We start from the raw sequence: 20,950 nt of genomic DNA on the forward strand, positions 1-20,950 counted from the left end.
AATTACATAATAAACCCATTGGTGCAGCCAAGACTTCGCTAAGGGTAAGTGAAGGTAAAATTAGGTTTTGTAGAGTTAAATGTCTAATCTATACAGTAAGCACTCATTGGTCCAGTACCAAGCTCTCAGTTGAAGAGAGGTCAAACTCATAATCTTATATTTCTTGGAGAAAACTGGAGGATAAATCTATTTGCATTTTTGGAATATTCTGAATTATGTTAAAGATGCAGGGTGTTTAGGATGGTATGGACCAAAACTTACTACAACTTTTAAGAAACTAAAATGTTGTCGTGTCTCATCTTGTCTCACATCCGTCTGAATTCAAATGTAAACATTTTAGTTGAACCTTTTCAGGTTACATTATTTTTTATCTATGACGGTTTATACATTTACGAAGGAACTTTAGTGGCGAATTCACTCTGAACAACTATGACAGAATTGAAGAATCTTTTCTAACAAAGGACAGTAGCATCATCATCACTAAATATGATAAAATGTATTATTAATTAGTGGTGGTTCTCTACCTGAATTTGATAAATTCTACCAAAATTTTCCAAACTAGACATATTCATGTTATATTAACTAATACGATGTATAAAGAAATTGAAGTTAGCAACGAGTTAGATGTACACCATAAATGTCTCGCGTAAAAGGTTCGCTGTGGTTGCATGCAACATTTCAAATCTGAAGCTCATTTCATCCTCGAAATGTTCTGCAGACAAAAGACAAAAGTATCAGCCTACTGGGTGAAAAGTATTCAATGACACTCAGCTAAATTTTATGGTTCGACATGCACTATAATTGAACTCATTCTTGTATATGTTAAAAATAAAGTTTCATGCGAATTTAAAGTATACATATGCAATCTTTCTCGAGATACCTTGCCACATGAGTCATTCATATTTTTGTTGGTAGAGTCAGGTTTCATATTACGTGCATATAATACAATTTGCGGTGACGTATGGAGGGACTTTCCCATCCATATTTTTCTTTTTTTCTGGATGATCATAATATCATTGCAAAAATATTCGCTAACGCTAAGCTAAATCCCCAAGTGCTTGCCACTAATGCACCTTTATCGATCTTAGTGTTTCTTACATAAAAAAAATCTTAATGCAAAGTTTCAAGCCTGGTCAGTTATTTTTCAAGATATCGTGCGGATAGAAAGACAAAAATGAAAAGTTCCCAGCCCCTAATGTAATAGGCTTTTCGAACGCTCTACAAATAATTTATATTATTTTCGAATGTGTTTATAATAAACAGTAAAGGAGACCGACACAATAACTAAAATTATGACTACCCAGATACCGCACTCTACAGTCACCGCCGACCAAATCATAACTATCTGGATGATTTTTGTTCTGGTCATAGGGGTGAGTGGACGTAAGAAATGTCAGCTGTCATGTTTAAAACGTCGTGATTTTTTTTTTATTTAAGTTTTAAAACTTATTACGCAATGTTCGTTTTTATTTAGATTTTGTTATTTTTATTGTGTATTTTTGTCAAGAGTTTCTCCTCAATATCTTACTTTCCGCAAGGCTTTTAGAAAAGGATGGCTCCCCTTCAGGTTCCTGGTACTTCACTTGCTGTGATGTAGGAGCGGTGTTGCCAAATAGTGCAATGCTCTAAGGTAAAGTCAGTTCGACTCGAGTATAGTCAGGCTATCTCTGGGGCGTGTCCCTGACCAGTCGTGATGCTCCGCCTCATCGGCGGTTGACCTTCACCCCCTTCCATTACTGACGAGTAAGTCTGGTTTCGAGGTCGGTAGGCTTGAAGAAACGCGGTTTAATTGAAAATGTTTGTTTTCAATACCACAAGAGTCAGTCAGTGGCGTGCATTTGTCACTCAATTAGGCTACAATTTGTTGTTGAAAGTACAAGTCAGAACTGGGCTGTAATTTAGTGTATTTTACATGAAACTTCATTTCTATTTAATCAACAAAAAATTCAATAATGGTGCATTTCACTCCATTGGATTTGGCTGAGCGCTAGCGAACATTTTCATATTGGTTTTATAAGTAACTATGATCGCAACGAGCAAATCGCAGAATAAATAAATGTATAACTGTCACTACAATTATTTAACATTTTTACAAGTGACATAGCATACATAAAACATAAAATAAACACAAGTAAACATAAATTACATAAAATAACACAAACATCAATAACCATACTATTTTTACAAATGGAGGGGTTTTTCAAATGGAAAGTCCAAAAACAAATATTATATTCTAATACAGATAAAAAATTATTTAACTTCATGTTTACAATCACTACTTTTAAACTGTCCACCATACTGAAAAAAAAAAACACTATTTAGAATAAGGGCGTATAATTTAACATTTCCAAAAATACAAAGATCCCTATTTCTTAAACAATGTTTCTTTCTCTCAAATTTACAAAATGTAAATGGTGAGGTTATTAAAAGTAACACCTTGTTTATATACTTACTCTTTATATTTACAATTTTACATTCCTTCAATCGCCTTAAATCTTATTCTGCATATTCATACACTTTAATAAACCAATTATTCCCCCCCCCCCCACAACAGGTTAGGAGCCACTGCCGATCACTGTACATGACCGTACGTTTTGAAAACAGTCAAATTGTTCAAAATCTTCAGTGTTATCATTCAGTGTTATGTTAAGTTATATTCGTTAGGTTTTTTAACAAAAATAGAATTCACTCTGAAAGTTCCAATAACAACTCAGAGTACGATAAGACGTTTAAATAATTTAATGAATTGTGGTAAATCATTTAAAGCATTTCTTCTACTGATCAAAAGTGACCGAACGTAATATACTCGTATATATTTCCATTGTCATAGTGTTTCTACTGTAAAATAGATAAGTAGTTTCTGGTCTTTAGAGCGTATATTTTGAAAGCGAGAAAATGTTTAGTTGACCAGGGCCGCAACTTTTAGATACGGACATGGTCAGTCGAGAACGTGTAGAAAACATATAGTGTAGTTTATTGTCAGAAAAATACCTAAGAAATACTGTCCTAATTTATTTCTTAAAACTACTTTCTTACATTGTTACCAGGTTAGGGCTATTTAATATTATTCGGAGGGAAATATTATGATTTGATCATGGTCTTTCCTTGTAAGTACCCTATGGGGTTTTTTATGTAGAACAGGTCAATGGATCTTAATTTTCTTGTTGTAAAGAAAACAAGCTAGGATTTATTTAGCTGTTTCACTTCCTTCACTAGGTGCAAATTCGACTGATTATTTTCCATTATAACTTATGACGATAGTTTCTCATGATGTGAAGTTTTAGCCCAAAAACCAATTAATTATCACATTACTTTCAGGTCAGACTCAGTGAGTGAAAATTCCATGCTCAAACAGAGGATGGCTGACATGATAATAGAAGTAACGAAAGGAGTTGAACTACAAATTAAATGGCTACACTCGTATGTCATATTAGATTTCGTAAGTATGTTGTTTTACATTTAGTTTTTTTTTTTTTTACTCTCCACAACCTCAGGGCCCCAATTGCACCCTTCTCATGAGTTAATCTTGTGAAGAGGAAAATGGAAGAGGGGGTATTTATAGTCCGGAGTGATGACCATAGTACCTCATGGAAGTTTGTTATAAATATCCTTCACATCTGAAACATTCCAGTCTATTTCTAGCTGGAGGATTGAGTTTAGATCGAGTCTTCGTGACACCCAAGCATAAAGACAACTCAGTTGTCTTGCTTGGGGAAGAGCGCATTTCCATTTCTATACGTAGTTACCGAAAACATTATTTACTAATGAACAATTAATAATTTATTTAAAACCTCTATCTTTAAGAACAAGAAAACTTGCAAAAATTACTAACTGTACGTTTCGTTGAACGTTAAGTTTTCATTATTCACAATTCGGATATCTTATTAAAAAAATAGATGTATCCAAGTAAGCAAAAACTGTATGTAAATGTTAGATTTCACTTTGTATTTATGTTCACCCTAGCCTGAAGGTTTATAACCTCGAAAATATTTTCAAAATGGGACCTACTTGTTCATTCAACACGGAATCATTACTTCTTAACAGTAAAAACCCACGCGCCTGAAATATTGCCCACGTGCAGACAAATTTAAGAATATCAACTATGTCCACATAATATGGACATATATTATATGAGTTTCAAAGTTGATTTCATCCAAGATTATCTCATACTTGCTAACCGACTGGAAAACAATGGGTTCTCACTGTTGTTTCCAAAACTGCCAACGACAAATCCAAATTACTACGTGTTCCTGTTCCCAGCCTTCAAACTTCCGCTTCCACGATTCTTTGTTGTTATTACGCAAGTCAATGCTCAGCATCCTTCGGACACTACTGCCGCTGCTTTCACTGAGCGGCCTTCACCCAGAGACCTCGTGAACTTTTCCGTGACTTGGAGCATGCCAGTGGCCAGATCGAGAGGTTCATCCAAGCCACTTACTGCTCACTACTTGATAATGAGCTAGAGATATCAAGATGAGGATAAAGACACTTGGTTGTGACAGCCATCTTCACAGGGGATGCAGCCAATGGCGTGATCATTAGTGACGATCTTCATTTGCAGGCGACCAAATGTTATCTATGTAAGTCGTTAGGCCAATTTTAAATATAAATTAAATCTGCTGTTCATCAGTTGCGCTTTGAAATTACTGCACCTAATAGACCTTATTCAATAAACGAAACTTGTGTAGGATTCACTATCCAATGGCTTGTACTAAGACAATGCATTAGACCAATTAGGGCAGAATACACTCAAATAATATTCTTTATAAGCTGAACATAGCAACGACTAAATATATCAAAGTTAAACAGGTTGAACAAAAAGCCAATCTTAATATACACACCTCACTGAGGACAAGGCAATATTCCCTAATGTGTACTATGTCATGTCAGTGTCGTTATCGCGTGTGTGAGACACATGTGTTTCATCTTTTCTGCGATTAGTAGCATAAACACAAGTGTTTCCGAAAGTCATGAAACCGGCTGACTTGATGTGTCATTCACTCGAATTCTCAAAGGCTATCTATCATCCATCCAAGATTAATATTTTGCCTAATATCTATGAGTTACCCGAACAAACATAAATTTGTGATCTTTTGAATACTTCGATTAGATTCGATGAAACATCATACAAACTAGCCCCTTTTTGTGTTCCAGAACCTGATTTTGTTTTGGATGGTTAAACTTGCGATCTGAAAATCTACAATAGACCACGGTCTAATTACGCGACCGATCGAGGAGGTCTAAAAATAGACCTGATCCAATCCGAGAGTTACTCACAGGTGCGGTCTACCGTAACCGGTTCTGGTGGGATGTGATGAGGTCAGCGTGACGTCATGGATGACCTGTTTACCCCCACCTTCACCTACACCTTTCGTAGTACACATAACATTGTAACCATCTGTGACGAATTTCTAGGAACTTAGTTTACCAGGATTTCTCCAAAGTATATTTCACAGAAAAAGAAAAAACCAAAACAACGCAATATCAAAGGACCTAACAAACAGATCGCAACGAATGTCTTGCCACTCAATCCAAAATAGCATATGATTGTACTCAGCTTGTTTACATACTTCTTTGTTCTGGGTTCTTTCTCGTTGTCATTATAGTTACCTGTCAGATCCATATAAAAGTGTTAGACTTTTTGCTGCTCTTGAACCCTTCGACACAAAAATCAATTGAGTTCTCCCTTAGACCTAGAGGAACGTATATATTATTTCGAGCAACTGCAGATTGTTTGAGTCAAAAAACACAAATATTACATCCAAATTCTTTTACAACTGCATTAACACATTTAAGCGAGCGTGGGTGTACCTAATGAAGTAACTTGAATTATAACTAATTGCCAGTTACAGTTGTTTTAAAATTGTGTCCGATTTGAAATATCCATATTTTACATTGACCAAAGAGTAAAGAATCTGGTTTTCATGTGGAAAATTATATACCATTCGATCAGTAACTATATACAAGAGATGAGGTGGTAAGGTTCACAAACGCTTTAAAATCTTATCATCGTAATATATTTAATATAAATGCATTTTATTCAATAATAGCCTGCTCATCAACATTTTATTTTTAACATTATACTTTTGTTATACGAGAAACGTTTATTACAACACCAACACATAACAGAAAGATTTGTATTAATTATCCAAAATGAGTAACAATTAAAGTATATAAATTTAACTTATTTGATAGCTGATATTTTTATGATATTGCTAACATTGTATAATTGACAATATTATATTTCTGCGTGTGTGTAATATTCGTATGCTACACCTTGAGTTCCTTTTCAGCACGCTACTAATGCAGCATATTAAACTGTCCTTATTGTGTACAAATATTCAACAAAGATAGTTTAATGCAGGGGTGTATTCAGGATGCGTATATTGAGGGAGGGGGTGAAGGTCCCAACCCATGAAAATGGTCTGGTGACGAGGGTGGTAGATTAATTGTATTGTTTTTAATATTCTGTATTTCAAATAGAGACTTATAAACATGTGGACTATAAGTTTGAAATATAGTTAAATGAATTTAATAAACAAATATATTGTACCATTGTACGTCCTCCTCGTCATTTATAGATAGTAACTATCTATATTTGTAATTTAATGTGCAAGTCTTTCAATGGCACGAATTACAAAATTAGGAATACTCGTATAGCATTCGTAAGTACAAGGACGGTGGATCGTAAACAGATCGGAGGTTGTTCCGCCCTGCCCGGGCATGGGGGGACGTAAATTAAAACCACTTCGATATAAAAGTAAAAGTTTCATTTACATACTTAAACTCATTTAAGTATACAACGAGTCTGCATACTTAAAGGACATTTCATTTCCAACCACTCGCCCCATACCGGACCACCGCGCGACTTCTTTATCTTGACATAGTACAGTATACGAGTATTATGGTTGTCGGTTACGTCATTGTCAGTGCCCTAATATTCACGGGTTTATACGAGATTAATGTTGTGTAGAATGAATGTAGGTGTATGTGTAGTAGATACTACACAGTGCACCTACACTCAATCTACTCGCTATTTATCTCATGTACAGCCGTGACTTTAATGTCCTAGTTTTAAGAAAGAAAATACTCTTGTAATCTATAAGCAACGTGGTCTCGTCCAAACGACATACAAAAGAGTATAATTCACAAGTTGATGTCATATAAATCAAAATATGTATTGGTATTTTTTATTTCGTATATGAATTAAAAACAAACAACTGTTGGTAAATCTCACATTGCCATATAATGTAATATTTCTGAAGAGGAAGAATCCATATAAGAAAATTGTATAGTCTAAGATCTTTCCGGAGGGTAAGAGAAGTGTGGTATACACATTTTCTCACCGTTTCTCCAGGAATCATTCCACGGGCTTTAGAACTGAGAACATGAAACGTAATGTTTAGTTAGGCCTACAATAGGTACGAATTAGGGACAACCGAAGGAGAGATATGCACCTGAACCATCTTAGAAACTCGGATCTTACATAAGTAGAAATGAAGTTTCATACAACATTTCAAGACTGTAGCTCAGTTAGCTCAATTAGTATTAGAGCGATAGACTTGGCTAATGGAATTTCACGTCCCATGGAGGAACAGGCACCGTAATGGAACTCTAACCTTGCTATGTAGAAATGAAGTGTCTTTAAGAACTGGTTTTGAAAACGTCTATAACAATATACTGTACCAAACACTGAAATTCCCATGGCTTCGATCAAAATAAGACTGAGAAACTCATTTAGTTGTAATTGAGTCATCAATTCATTATCTGTACTTGTCTAGAAACTGTGGTACATATTCACTGGATTTCTTTAGACGGAAAACTAAAGGTTTTAGGTCATACCTTCATATGAACTATTTTTGCTCATTTTTATGTGTAGAACAAAATCCCAAAATATTGGAACACTTTTACTGAACACCATGTAGAACAACTACAATAAACGCAATAATAAGTTTACTGTAGAAAGTGTCTATAAATATACATTCAACTCAGTATAACTATGAAATATGTTTACTATTTCTAATTCTTTTGAGGCTGTGTAATAACGTCATCCGATGTCATTTTTGTGACTGTTTATATTACGTCCCCTTGTGCCTAAAACGGGCGTTTGTGGTAACTCAACAACATATCATAAATGAGGTTTATCTATCAACGGTCGTCTCATAATATTAAAGTTATTATTTATACAAAATCAAGAGAATACAAACACTCTTTTAATCACCATATCGTAAACTAGATTAATTCGGTTACAGAGAATGAGCATAGAAAAGGAATCAAAGGAATTTGGAAGAACCTATCGTAACCCATCTCATGTAAAAGGTATTAATACAATTAAAATAACAACACTAACACACATGCCAGCCATCAGATTTGTATCATTATTTAAGGTCAATAAAATTTATCATAATAAGTTTTTTTTTTTTAAGGTAAACGTGGTACGTATTCTTGTAATTGCAGTAAATAACAGTCCATATTTCATGAAAATCGGCCTTACCATTTAAGTAACTATTTTTACATTATGTTTTTAAAGTTTTTGCCGTAAATTGATACCCTAAAGTAATTGGTTAAACTTTGGGAATTGTTATGATGTAACTCTAATACGTGTGCCCTGATCGTGAATAAGGTAAACATACAATCTTTCTTATTATCAACCTAACCTGTCTCAGCTATTATATCTCCATTAACCAATTAGGTAGAGTACTAACAGGCACACGTCTCATTGGGCTGTTCCGTAAATACAAACATCAATTACTGATGTTACAACAGCAGGTCCGGAGATAAGATAAACAGTTCCAGGTACAAAACGTTCTTAATAGAAAATAGTAGTTCCTGGCATACAAACATCAGTTACAAACATAAAAACAGCAAATCAAATACAGTCGACTCTCGATAACTCGAATTTCAAGGGAACGGCTGTTTTCTTCGAGTTACGTATAGTTCGACTTAAGAATAGTTCGAGTTATAAAGGTAATATTTCACTAAATTCGACTTACAGAGGTTAAAAAAAATAAAATTCGAGTTATAGAGGTACAAATAAACTATGTTTTTATTCCCTACATCCTTTACAAAACTAATGTATGTACTGTAACTACATACAGCATTTGTACTTACTCTCACACTGCAATGTATGCCCACAATTCATACGTACATACAATACAAAATTTCGAGTTGTAGAGGTAATGTATTTAAAGACTTCGACTTATCTACTGAACTTCGAGTTATAGAGGTAATTTTTCTATCACTTCGAGTTATTGAGGTAAAATTCGGGTGCAAAATTAATTCGAGTTACGCTTGGTTATTTTTCGACTTAGGCAGGTTTTCTCAAGGGAACGGAAAAAAATTCGAGTTATCAAAGAATTCGACTTATTGAGGTTCGAGTTATCGAGAGTCGACTGTATATAAAAAAGCAGCTCCGGATATAAAAATAGCAGTATCAGACATAAATTTAAAAATATCAATTTTGGAACAGTTATTTTATATATGAAATCAACAGTTCCAGATATAAAAACAACAGTTCAGCATACAAACAAAAGTTCCAATTAAAAAATCCTTATGTATATGCAAATAGTTTATTTATTAAGTCAATTTCGTTAAACTTGTAGTAGTAACATTAGTAAAATCCTTAAAAACAAGTATATTTTAATTACATTTGGTCTCATTCAAATACATTTTCACAACATAGTGTACCGTTTGGTATGCAGATGATAACAGGTTATGGAACTTTACTGTCTCGCTATGCCATCCATAACTGACAAGGTTGACGAGAATTACGGCACTAGTGTAGGTTACAGCGAGTCGCGTTAAAACAACGCCAAAATCAGGTTAAAAACATCTATAGGCAGTTAGACAGCTGATTGATGCCGGTGTGTTTAAACTACCTTCAATTTTGCCTTTTAACGAGAAAAGGACTGTTGTGCACATAGAGTTTAAGTTTGTCATAAAACATTAGTATATAAATACGAAATGAATAAAATCATCTCAACATTGAGCTTACGTAATTTTACTGTGCCCGCCAATGGTCGTCTAAATCAACGTATCCATAAACCTATCAAACATGACACTTAGTGAACTACTCTGGAGTTACGTGACTTATAAAGTTCATATATTATTTTTATGCTTATTAACGATATATAGTGAATTGTCATCCATCATTTACATACCCTTTGAACATTTCACTTTATAAGTTGCAGAATAAAATGTTTACTGACAGTTTATATACAAATTTTTAATTAATACTATATATAACTTGTTAATTATTTTGCAAAAAAAAAAAAAACAAATTAATGTACCGTAGTTTTTGGAATAGATTGCATGTTACTTCCATTCTTGTATTCATTGCTGTAATTACGAATAATTCTTATAATGCTCGACCTATTGTAAATATACAATTAGCAATTCAATTCAACGCACAGCATAGGCGTTTCAAAATGCGGTTGTATAATGTGTTCATCAAGCCAAACACATACAATTATTTTCGTGGTACAGAAATATAGTTTGAAATTTGTGTATAAAAAAATAAAAAGGAGTCATTATTGGGAAAACAAGTCAGACATTTCTGATCAGTATGGGGAAAACCAGTATGTTGCAAGAATTTGATCTTAAAAGTATGACTTTTACGTAAATGTGTATAATATTCTGCAGAAAGTAAGGAAAAGCGTACAAAACTGTTAGACAGTGGAAGTGGAGAATAAGTAGAAAAAATAGGTTCCGTTTTACAAGTTTGATGATTTTTCAATACGCTATCCTATCCGTTACAACAGCTACCACTCAGTTCCCCATGAGTCAGATCTAACAGGCTCAAGCAGCGACACGTGATGTGTTAACTCCCCCGGTAACATTATACCCCCCCAGGCAATTTCCTGGCATGACCTCACGTCCGAATTTTACCAATTTACCAAATCTCTTCACCCCCCTTGGGAAGTTCCTGTTATGACCAGATCACCCTTGATGCCTTAAACCCCCGGTAACGTTACAACCTCCCCCTGGGAATTTCCTGGTATGACATAATGTCCGAATTTTACCTATTACCAAATCATTCTTAACCCCGAATTTGGCTAATACCCGAAAGGGGGCCTCAGATAACCTCCTGAGTAAATTAAACGCCCTGATGTGTTAACCCCCCTGGTAACTTTAAACCCCCCCACGGAATTTCCTGGCATGATCTCATGTCCGAATTTTACCACTCACCAAATCTCTTAACCCCCCTTGGGAAGTTTCTAGTATGACCAGATAACCCCCTGATGTCTTAACCCCAGTTAACATTAAAACCCCCCCTCAGGGAATTTCCTAGCATTGCCTCATGTCCGAATATTATCAATCAACAAATCTCTCTTATCCCCGAATTTACAAGCGTAAATTTAACCGCTCATCCCCGAATTTGCAAGCGTACATCATGGGGGCCTGGGGCCGAAGGCGAGTAACCACTATAAGGTTATATGTTGTATTGGTGCAGTTTTATGATATCAGTTCTGCGGTTTTTGCGATATTAAAAACCTTTTACTCACAAATATTTATATTCATACTTTTGAAATTAGTAGTGTACAATTTTTACCTGTTCCGTTTGGTTTAGTGGCTTTCGGTTCGTCTGCTCCAAGCAAAATAGACAAAGATTTGCCTAAATTTGAATTGAAACCTCTGTTTCTTAATCGAATACAGTTCACGAGCTTGTGCAAACAATAAAAAAGGAAGATATGTGCCAATTTAGAACAAAATGGTTTCAGAGGGCAACCCTCCGAAATCATATAAATACAATCAAAACCATCTTTAAAATGTGTTCACATGTTAAGATCGTTTTACATTTCTACTTTCGGAGAATGTTGATTAGAAGAGTTCGCAATAGCTCATGTCTCCATTGGAAATTCCCCAACAAACAAATTGAGTTTATTTATTGCAGTCAAGTATCAACTACAAAGTCACATGAACTTCCAAGTAGAAAGAATTGAGCAAAAACTACTTTAAGTGTCTTCAATCAACTGGCTTATAATTAAAATAATTACAAAACTGGCCTTCTATGGAAAACCCGAGTCAATTTGAATGGTGATGGAATGTTTGCAGTGATAAATATTTGCAGTATTTTTTTCTTTTATTCTTTATGGTAGTGATCTTGTATATTAGTGACAAGATTATTTGAAATGCCATACATGAGCTTGAATGTGGGCTTGGCCGGTGACAATGCGATAAACATAATTGTAAGAAGGAATTTTATCTTACCAGTTCGACGAATTTGACGATTGTCAATCTACTGATGGCCATTTTGAATGTTTATCTGCAACAAAACATTTAAATTAGTTCAAATTCCTTGAGTTTAGAAAATATTTACGATATAATGTATTAATTTAAAAATAAAATATCCTTATAGAAATGAAAGTGTTTCTTAAAAGAAAATAGTGCACCTTTGTAAGAAATTTATTGAAAAACACACAACGGTCTAGATTTTAAAAGTAATCAACTCATTTCAATTAAAAAAATAATAATAATTTGTAAAGAGCTCATTTCCGATCTGTTGATATAAGTTTCAAAACTATAAAACAAAATGTTCCAGGAAAATATGGCATGTAAATTAAATAATGATATGTTGAGTTATATTACCTAAATCTCTTAGCAATTATCAAATGAACGCGTGCATACAATTTGGAACTGTTCATATATTATCTATTATTTAGCTGTTTTTGAATGCACTGGAACATGTTCAAAGTTCCAGAGAGTATCGGAGGATGTTAATAGGACCCGGAGGACGTCATGATTCCAGAGCTTCCAAGATAGAGGGTTATTACCAACATGCTACAAGCATTACGTAATCACTGGTTGGCCGTGGCTTACGTCATCCATGACATCACTGTCCTGGACCGAGGGCATGTCTTTGAAGATCAATGCGCCAAATGATGTGACCTTTGCTTTTGTCATCGTCTCGGAAGAATTTCGCTTAGATTAATTCAGGCTACAACGGTGTTACTGGTATATTTGATAGATACACTTACTTAAAATTGCAATCAATTAATTTCATACCAACCCCTTCTCTAATATATCCCCTTGGTCAAATCTTTATTACAAACCTATCCTTTAAACATATTCGCGGTTCTTTTCATTTTTAAACCACAAAATTCTTCGTTTTGTATAGGAATTTTGCAGACTTCAGCATCAACAGTTTTATATCAGTCCCTAAACACAACTTGACTGGACATCAAAGATAACAAAAGAGAATAAGTTAAATAATAAGTTTGATCATGACAAAATGTTTACATGGAAGTTCTGTGCCTGACTGAGCTAATGCCATCTTGAAACGAAGATTATGAAAGTTTATGTAAAATGTGACAATTACTTTCTGAAATTTGTCTTAGAATATGTATCCTTCTGGTGATAGTCAAAGAGTTTAACAGATAACATAGATTGTCATCTTTGGCGCTTCTTCAATTTTCAGGATAACCTTTTATCCGTTCACAAGATGTGTTCATTGGATCAATCATTTTCCCTTGGATAAGTTTTCAGCAGATAGCCTTGGACCTTCATCGGGTGGAGTTCGCTTGACCATTAATAAAAACTGCTACATTTCTTCGCTCACCCAGATGGATATTAAATCATTCATGTCAAAGGATGTACAGAGTTAAGTGGAGAGAAGGGGACGGAGAGAGATATTCATCATCTTATTCTACAATATGAAATATTCACTTAACAACGTAAGTAGGCTGATATTTGAAAATAAAGAAATGTTAGTAATTTACTCGAAGCCTTTGAATATTTCTTTCTTTTTTGAAAGTTCTGAATTGGATTGAAATGTTCAAACATAAATAAATATTATAACGTATAAATATATACTAAAGCAGGTGTTCGCGCCATCGGTTTCCCGACAGAATATGGACCTGTCGTCCTCTCTTTCAAAATTCAGTAGGTCAGCTAACATAGCATCAACAATCCCCCACTACTTTAACACTCTCTCCGACCTACCTAACCACTCGTCCAAGGTTACAGCATGACAGACTTCCAGTCATGTCTTAACATAAAGATTTCACAGCGTTCAGTGTTGTGTCTCATGGAAATATGAACCACTCTTTGTTTATCAGCGGCCCAAACAAAGACCAACAAATGTGGAGCACAATATATTGAAAATTACAAAATTATATTGTACTCTGCAATAGCGAAGAGTGCAGAATTTTCTTACAGAAGCACGTACAGCAAGTAGACAATGAACAGAGTCGTGGTTCATTTGTTGCTCGCGAGTTGATAAGACTGATAAGAAGCTAGTTTATGGCCTGAAATTCACGACTTTCATGGAGGTACTTTTCAGACGACATAAATGAGTTATCCACTTAGACTTCAGGTAGTAACAAGCAAAAATGTTACAATTACTAGTCTAAATGACTACTGTCGATAGAATTATAAAACGTAGATACGTACACGTACGGTACACAGTAACCATACTTAAAAAAATAAACTCTACGATAATCAAACATGCACACGCCAGCCAAATCTATAGTTAAAAAGACGAACACGGAGTTAGAAAAATACGAGTAAACAAAAATGATGTAACAACTAAAACATCAGATTTCTGTATAACAAGAAAAATATACTACAAAATAAAATACTTTTTAAAACCCAAACAGTAAGTAAAATTAAGTTGTTTGGTTTTCATTATATATATATATATATATATATATATATATATATATATATATATGTATTCAAAACTAACTGTAAACATTTTATAAACAGTTAAAAGTTTAGAAAGTTTATTAAAATTTTGATCAACTGAGTATTATTAAGGATGGATCCAACGGCCAACATATCAGAATACGTTTGGCTTCTAACACTGGCAAACATTTGTATCTTACAAAAAATGGAGCAATAAACAGCAACCTATTTTTGAAAATTTGAAATTAAAAATTAAATTAAATATAAAAATTTGAATTCGTTTAAAGCGTCTGTGCACAAAAATAAACCTGTCAATGGTTTGTGAAAAATCATTACTGTCTGTAGAGACCTTTGTTCTCCATTTATTCGGAGTCCTTCAAGGACACATTCTTGGAACCGTAATGTTCTCCATGTCCTTCTGTGACGAATAGACGTAATTTTCGTGCAACCTCCAACCCGGTATTCTGGCAGGCAACATGTGTCCTTGCTCTTGGTGCCCATTAAAACCTCATTGTAGGAAATAATCGCCTTTGAATTGGTAGACGGGTGGAATATATTCCTTTATAACAAAATATTATTTTCCTTTGCAGTTAATAGTCAATTTTAATAAACATCTTTTTTAGAAACAAACATAAATAGGTATAATTAACAACTTGGAATTCAACATTGAATTTGATGTATGGGGATGAAAATATGTTTAGCATTATATACAACTCAACTCCACTCACTCCTATCAGTATATTCTAGCCTATCTTTATAGCTTATTATTGCTTGGTGGAACCTATAAGTTGAGCTATTTTGACATCTAGATTTTGAACATGAGTGGACCTGTTACTATTAACTGGTGTATTACTCTTATTCAACCACAAACACAACGGTTTAGCAAAGGTCATTCTAATGTAAAACAAGTCCGTGGTTACTGGCACGTTTAGATTCCGACAAGAAAGTTCTTTGACAACCCCAGCCATTGATGTATGTATCGTGACTCGTGACATGAAAACTTCTTTACCAAATTACCAGTTTTACCAAATCCTTCTGATTACGCCGGTAGCATTCATTGTGGATCTGCCGACTGACTAATAATTAAACATTTTCCCACAATTATCTTTCCAGACAGGCAACAATCTACTTTAAGCAATTTTTTCATTGATCAGAAGGTTAAAATTTTTAAGTTCCTCGACATAAGCTTTCCATTAATATCTTCATCCATTTATCTTGTATTCTTATTAATATCTTTAGATTGGTTTTGTATTTAAATTCAGATTTAAATTCGTTATTTGCGAGATAAAGCAGTATTTATATTGGAATAACCATATTTAAAATGTTAATTACTTCTATAATTATTATAAATTTACTTCGTCCAAAGCCAAAGTTTAATTTTGTATATATAAATTCATTTTTTATGTCTCATTCATCGAATAAAAATATGTTTCTAATTGAAATTACTTTAATTTCTATTCTTATATATTTTACTTCGTTGATAATTTATTGTATATTGCTCCCTCAAATAAACTTTGTTTGATATATGTCTCTCGATTTCGATGTTATCTCTAATCGAACATTATAATTATTTGTATCTGCTAAACAGAGACATAGAAAAAGAATGAGACCATGCAAGTACTAGGAAATTTCAGAGTGTTATTACCTTTGAAAATACTTTTCTCGGTAGGTAATTTAAACATGGATGTTACATGGATCTTTAGTATGATGTTAGAAGTTCATAGAAAGATGTCTATGAGTGTGGAACTTGCTATTCCCTTTACAGACTGCACATATCATATGTGGTACTAATAAATAACCATATAATGATATTAATACTTATTCCATAAATATTATGCCATTCCTGGATCTATGTGAAGATTCTAATCAGTGACATTCTAATCAATTTTCAACCAGGCCGGTAAGTTTTATACTGAGGTTTTCAAATAACTCTCCGGAGAATCCGAGAACAGTTATTGCAGAGGCAAAGAATTAAGGCTCAACACGCTCTATAAACCAACCTAATTGGTTTTGTCCCGGCAATGATATTCCTTCAACAAAATCCAAACATGTATTGTAGTCATTCTTCTTGGTGTTTAGCTTTCGAACGCAACTGTAGAAGAGTCGCGCAGAAGAGGATAAATTTCCATCTGTCCTTGAGGTTACCTTGAATCATACAGCGTTGGCGAATAAGACCACTTATTAACGCGTGTGGCGTTTCACAGCTGTAGCTTTTGTGGATAAGAAAGAAAATGAACTAGAAATACCGTAGTTTATTACAACTTGCAGAAGCATGTGCCTGGTCAAAATTCTTTTAATTATAATAAAGTTTAGTATTTTCTATGATAAATGATTTTTATATTTTTGCCTGTGTGTTTAAAATGAATAGCGTGCGAAGCGAACAAGGGTCCTTCTTCCTACTAAAATTATAGCTGTTTACCTAAATTCAGGGAACAATTAATAGTAATATTTTTATTTAGATATTATAAAATTACGAACCTCCTCTAAACCATAATGATAAATATTATTTGGGTTGTTTAGTTTGAATTCTTGTCAGCGTTCATGTTTTACGGAGAAAATAAGAATGAAACTATGTGATGAATTTTGAATTTTGACGGAGAGTTTTACGTTTAAAACATTTACTATTTTAGTGAGCCTTCAGAAGGCGTTAAAGCATAAAGAGCACTGGACTGCCTCGTCCAGGAAATTCACTTAAACAACTGGCCAGTCGCCTCTCGCCTACAACATGCTCTATTAGAATAATTGACCCATAGTTCACTTGTATTCCACTACAATTTCTGTACTTGTTTTTGGTCTGTACTTGTTGATCTTACCATAATTGTTGGGCGACAAATTCGTAACATATTAATAAAAAATATGTTTTTATTTCCACTGCATTATTCAAATCCACGTTATCAACATCATATATGGTTAACATGAATATAAAATACATTCTTTACATGCTCGTTGTTAATTGAACAAGAAGCTTCGTATTATTCCAATAATTTAAATAATCTATTTCCCTAATACACTTTTACAACATAACTAGCCATCCTCACAGTTTCCCACTTATGAGATGCTCATTAATTTCCCTAATTCTCCAACCAACCACCATTACTCATTTAAAGCTTAGCTATTCATCCTCATCACATTTCAATGTTGTATCATGTTTCTCATAGTTCCCCCTCCCTATCATAATTTTATTCATCATTATGATTCCCTTTTCAAAATAAGCTCTGCCTACACAAATCCACAAATGTATTATTTAAACCCAATGCATAGCTTCCGCAGCTATAATTTTGTTAATTTTCTTTCGAGTGGCGCAGCTAAAGATAAAAGTGTATTACTACGTGTGCTGCAAACATAAAGCAATACATGTTGGAGGAAACTAAGGTAAGTGGGTGGAGAGGCGACAGCTATACAGAACATTTCATTAGCAATCGTCTACAATATGATAATTGGCTGTAAACAGAGATGGTAGTTGGAAACTCGATAGACTGATGATACATTGGTCACGTACTTCTCCATAACATATGACGGCTACATATCAGAAATGAGCTGATCTACACGTGCCTGAATATTGCATATTATATTAGCTCACTTAAACTAAAATGTTAAATAAAACCTTTAATCAGCAACATTGTGAAAAATGAAAGTTATTTCCTAACACACATGAATACGGCAAAATCTTTTGTATCTGTGACTACCTAAATTAAGTATTTTATTCTAAATAGTTTATTCTACAATAATTTCTTTTCAGTTACAAAATGTTAAGAGCTGCCTTTCCGTAAAGAAACGTGAAAGTGTACATTATGGAACGGCTGGGGATCCACTATCTTTATGTAATCAAACAACTGTCTCATTTGCATTTGTAACTTTGATAAAACGTTCAAAACTGAACAAGAATATTCAAGTAGTGTTTTTACCTTCTGTAAACGAACATAAGGTTGGAAATATGTCTTAGTAAATTTATATCGCGTGGTTTTACAACTTTTAAAAAACTATGAAAGAGATTGTCACTGTAGATAGTAGTTACTCGATTTTTAGTGTTTCTCGCTTATATTCTTATAAATGAAAGATGCCTGAAAGAAGGTGATACACGATAAACATGTAATTTTCTGATATAAAATGTAATACAAACTACTTCACTTGAGTCATAAATCACCAAAAATATGTCTTTCTTTGAATTGATAACTCATCGCTGCAAAAATCGTACTTTTAAAGCTATTATTTATTTGGCGTGATTAGAAAAAACAACTTCACATGCCTGATTGTTCCTATAGTGGTAAAAAATTTAAAAAAAAATATTTGTGTCAGGCTCCAGAAAAGTTGTCATTAAATTAAATGACTGTGAAATTGAAAAATAACCCAACCAGAAACCGATTTGACTACCTTAAGTACGGGTTAAATATTTATGATTGTTTGTGATGTCATGAGGAATGTATGAGGAAAGAAGGAATATCTCCTGGCCAGTCGAGAAGGTCAACGCACCCACTGTCGCTATCGAAGGAAATATTACCTAATATTTCCCTTTTACTTTCTCATAGCCTTGTCCATACCGGGCACTCGCCATCCATTCCGAGGTTAGTTGGTCTTAACAAACATATCTTACTGAATATTGTGAGCAAAATAAACCCGAGAGTAGATCTACCTTTATTTTGACTTACCCTCATTCGGTTTTCTCTTCGTGGCACTGTCTTTCCTGATCTGAGATTATAAATTACTTTCAGTCTCTAAGCCCAATTTCAAAATGCATTTTTTCTTGACCCATAATGATGAAAATGTAATCTCCAAAAACAATTGGAATAAACTACCTCAAACTTCCTTATCTTTTACCGAACAATAGCAATGTTCCAAACATTTTTCACATCTGTTTTTAATTTTTGCTCTGTTCCTATACATGCATCAAATTATTAGCTGAGCGTTAGCTAAGCATATTACTCGAGAGTCTGGAAAAATTTCATTTCTGTATGACTGCCTGTCCACACTATATATAAAAAAACTTACCTCTAAATTTGAAATTTTACATGAATATTCATGAGATTCTATGTGCATGTTACTCCATAAGATTTGGCTGATCGTTATAAAATATTTTGCCATTGGTAATAATGTTGACGATTTAGGTATTTTACTGTCTATTGTTTCCTAACTTTGTCCGTTTAGCTTATGATCTAATCTAGTATTCATCTATCTTGCTATAAATTGTTGTATTCGTATTTCTTTAATGTATGCATTTCAATCTTTTTTCTCTCCAACTTTAAAATAGGTGTAATTATTAAATAATTATTTTTTTCTTTTCCCTCACATACTTATTTTATTATTATTAGTTAGTATGCGCTAGATAAGAAGAAAAATTAAAATGTTAATTTTTTGCTGAAGACTACTTTAAGTTGTAATTATATTATAATTAAATTACCAAAATAACCACCGAATACTGGTAAATGATGGTTACTTTTTTATTTTTTACAAGTTGTCATCTTGTTATGTAATGTAAATACAAAAGATGGACATAAATATATTCTATTCTATTCTATTTAAAAATTATAAGAAACCCAACTCAAAGAATAATAAAAATATGAATAGATCATGTGGTAAGATATCTCGAGAAAGTTTTCAACTGTACATTTTAAATTTTGCATGGAAATTCATTTCTATATAGACAAGAATGAGCTCTATAATGGAGCATATCCAAGGATGGAATTAGGCTGAGCGTCGTTGGAGCCTATTACACGTTTTCTCTTCTGTTTCTCTTTTGTTTGCTGGGAGCATGTAAAGTGTGTTATCTATGTCACTGTATTTCTGTCTATCTATCTCGAGAATGCAGTGAGGTATAGACCTGACATTTTGCCTACAATCTCTGGGAAGCCTTTTATGCGACACATGGTGTGGTGTACTCCCACACTCTGTTAGAATACGATTTTTAAGCAACTTTTGTCTTTGATTTAACTCATTTAATTTAAATTTACTGTTGCTCTAATTTATCTTTTATTGATACAGGTTCAAAATTACTTTTAATACAGTGAACATCACTTTCAAATTGCACTGAAAAGATTTAGCTTGTGGAAATAACATGATGGATACATATTTTGGCCTGAACGTTTAAACTTGTGGATCGCTTTACAAGGATTGTCATTATCCTGTACTTCTTCTGATGCATAACGTTGAGAAGAAGCATGCTTGGGTATTTAGGAAAAAATAAATCGAATTTCACATTAGGATTTGTGCTCGAACATGGGTGATCTTTAAATGTCAACAGACAGCTGTAATGCTAACCCTTACACTGCTAACCACCCTATGGTAACGATGAGTAACATGCGTGATTTATATTATTATTATCAACACAACC

The 20,950-nt window shown here is 33.6% G+C and overlaps 1 protein-coding gene across 1 annotated transcript in view; it reads right to left on the reverse strand.

Annotated features, from left to right (window-relative positions):
* LOC124354040 overlaps positions 1–20,950 on the reverse strand; it is a 39,811-nt gene that overhangs the window by 5,993 nt on the left and 12,868 nt on the right. Inside the window, exon 2 of the mRNA XM_046804195.1 lies at positions 12,211–12,265. Coding sequence (XP_046660151.1) covers positions 12,211–12,252 — 42 coding nt within the window. The 5' untranslated portion in view covers positions 12,253–12,265. The remainder of the gene's footprint in view (positions 1–12,210; positions 12,266–20,950) is intronic.

The sequence above is a fragment of the Homalodisca vitripennis genome, chromosome 2 (assembly GCF_021130785.1).
Source record: "Homalodisca vitripennis isolate AUS2020 chromosome 2, UT_GWSS_2.1, whole genome shotgun sequence".
In the NCBI taxonomy this organism is placed as follows: domain Eukaryota; kingdom Metazoa; phylum Arthropoda; class Insecta; order Hemiptera; family Cicadellidae; genus Homalodisca; species Homalodisca vitripennis.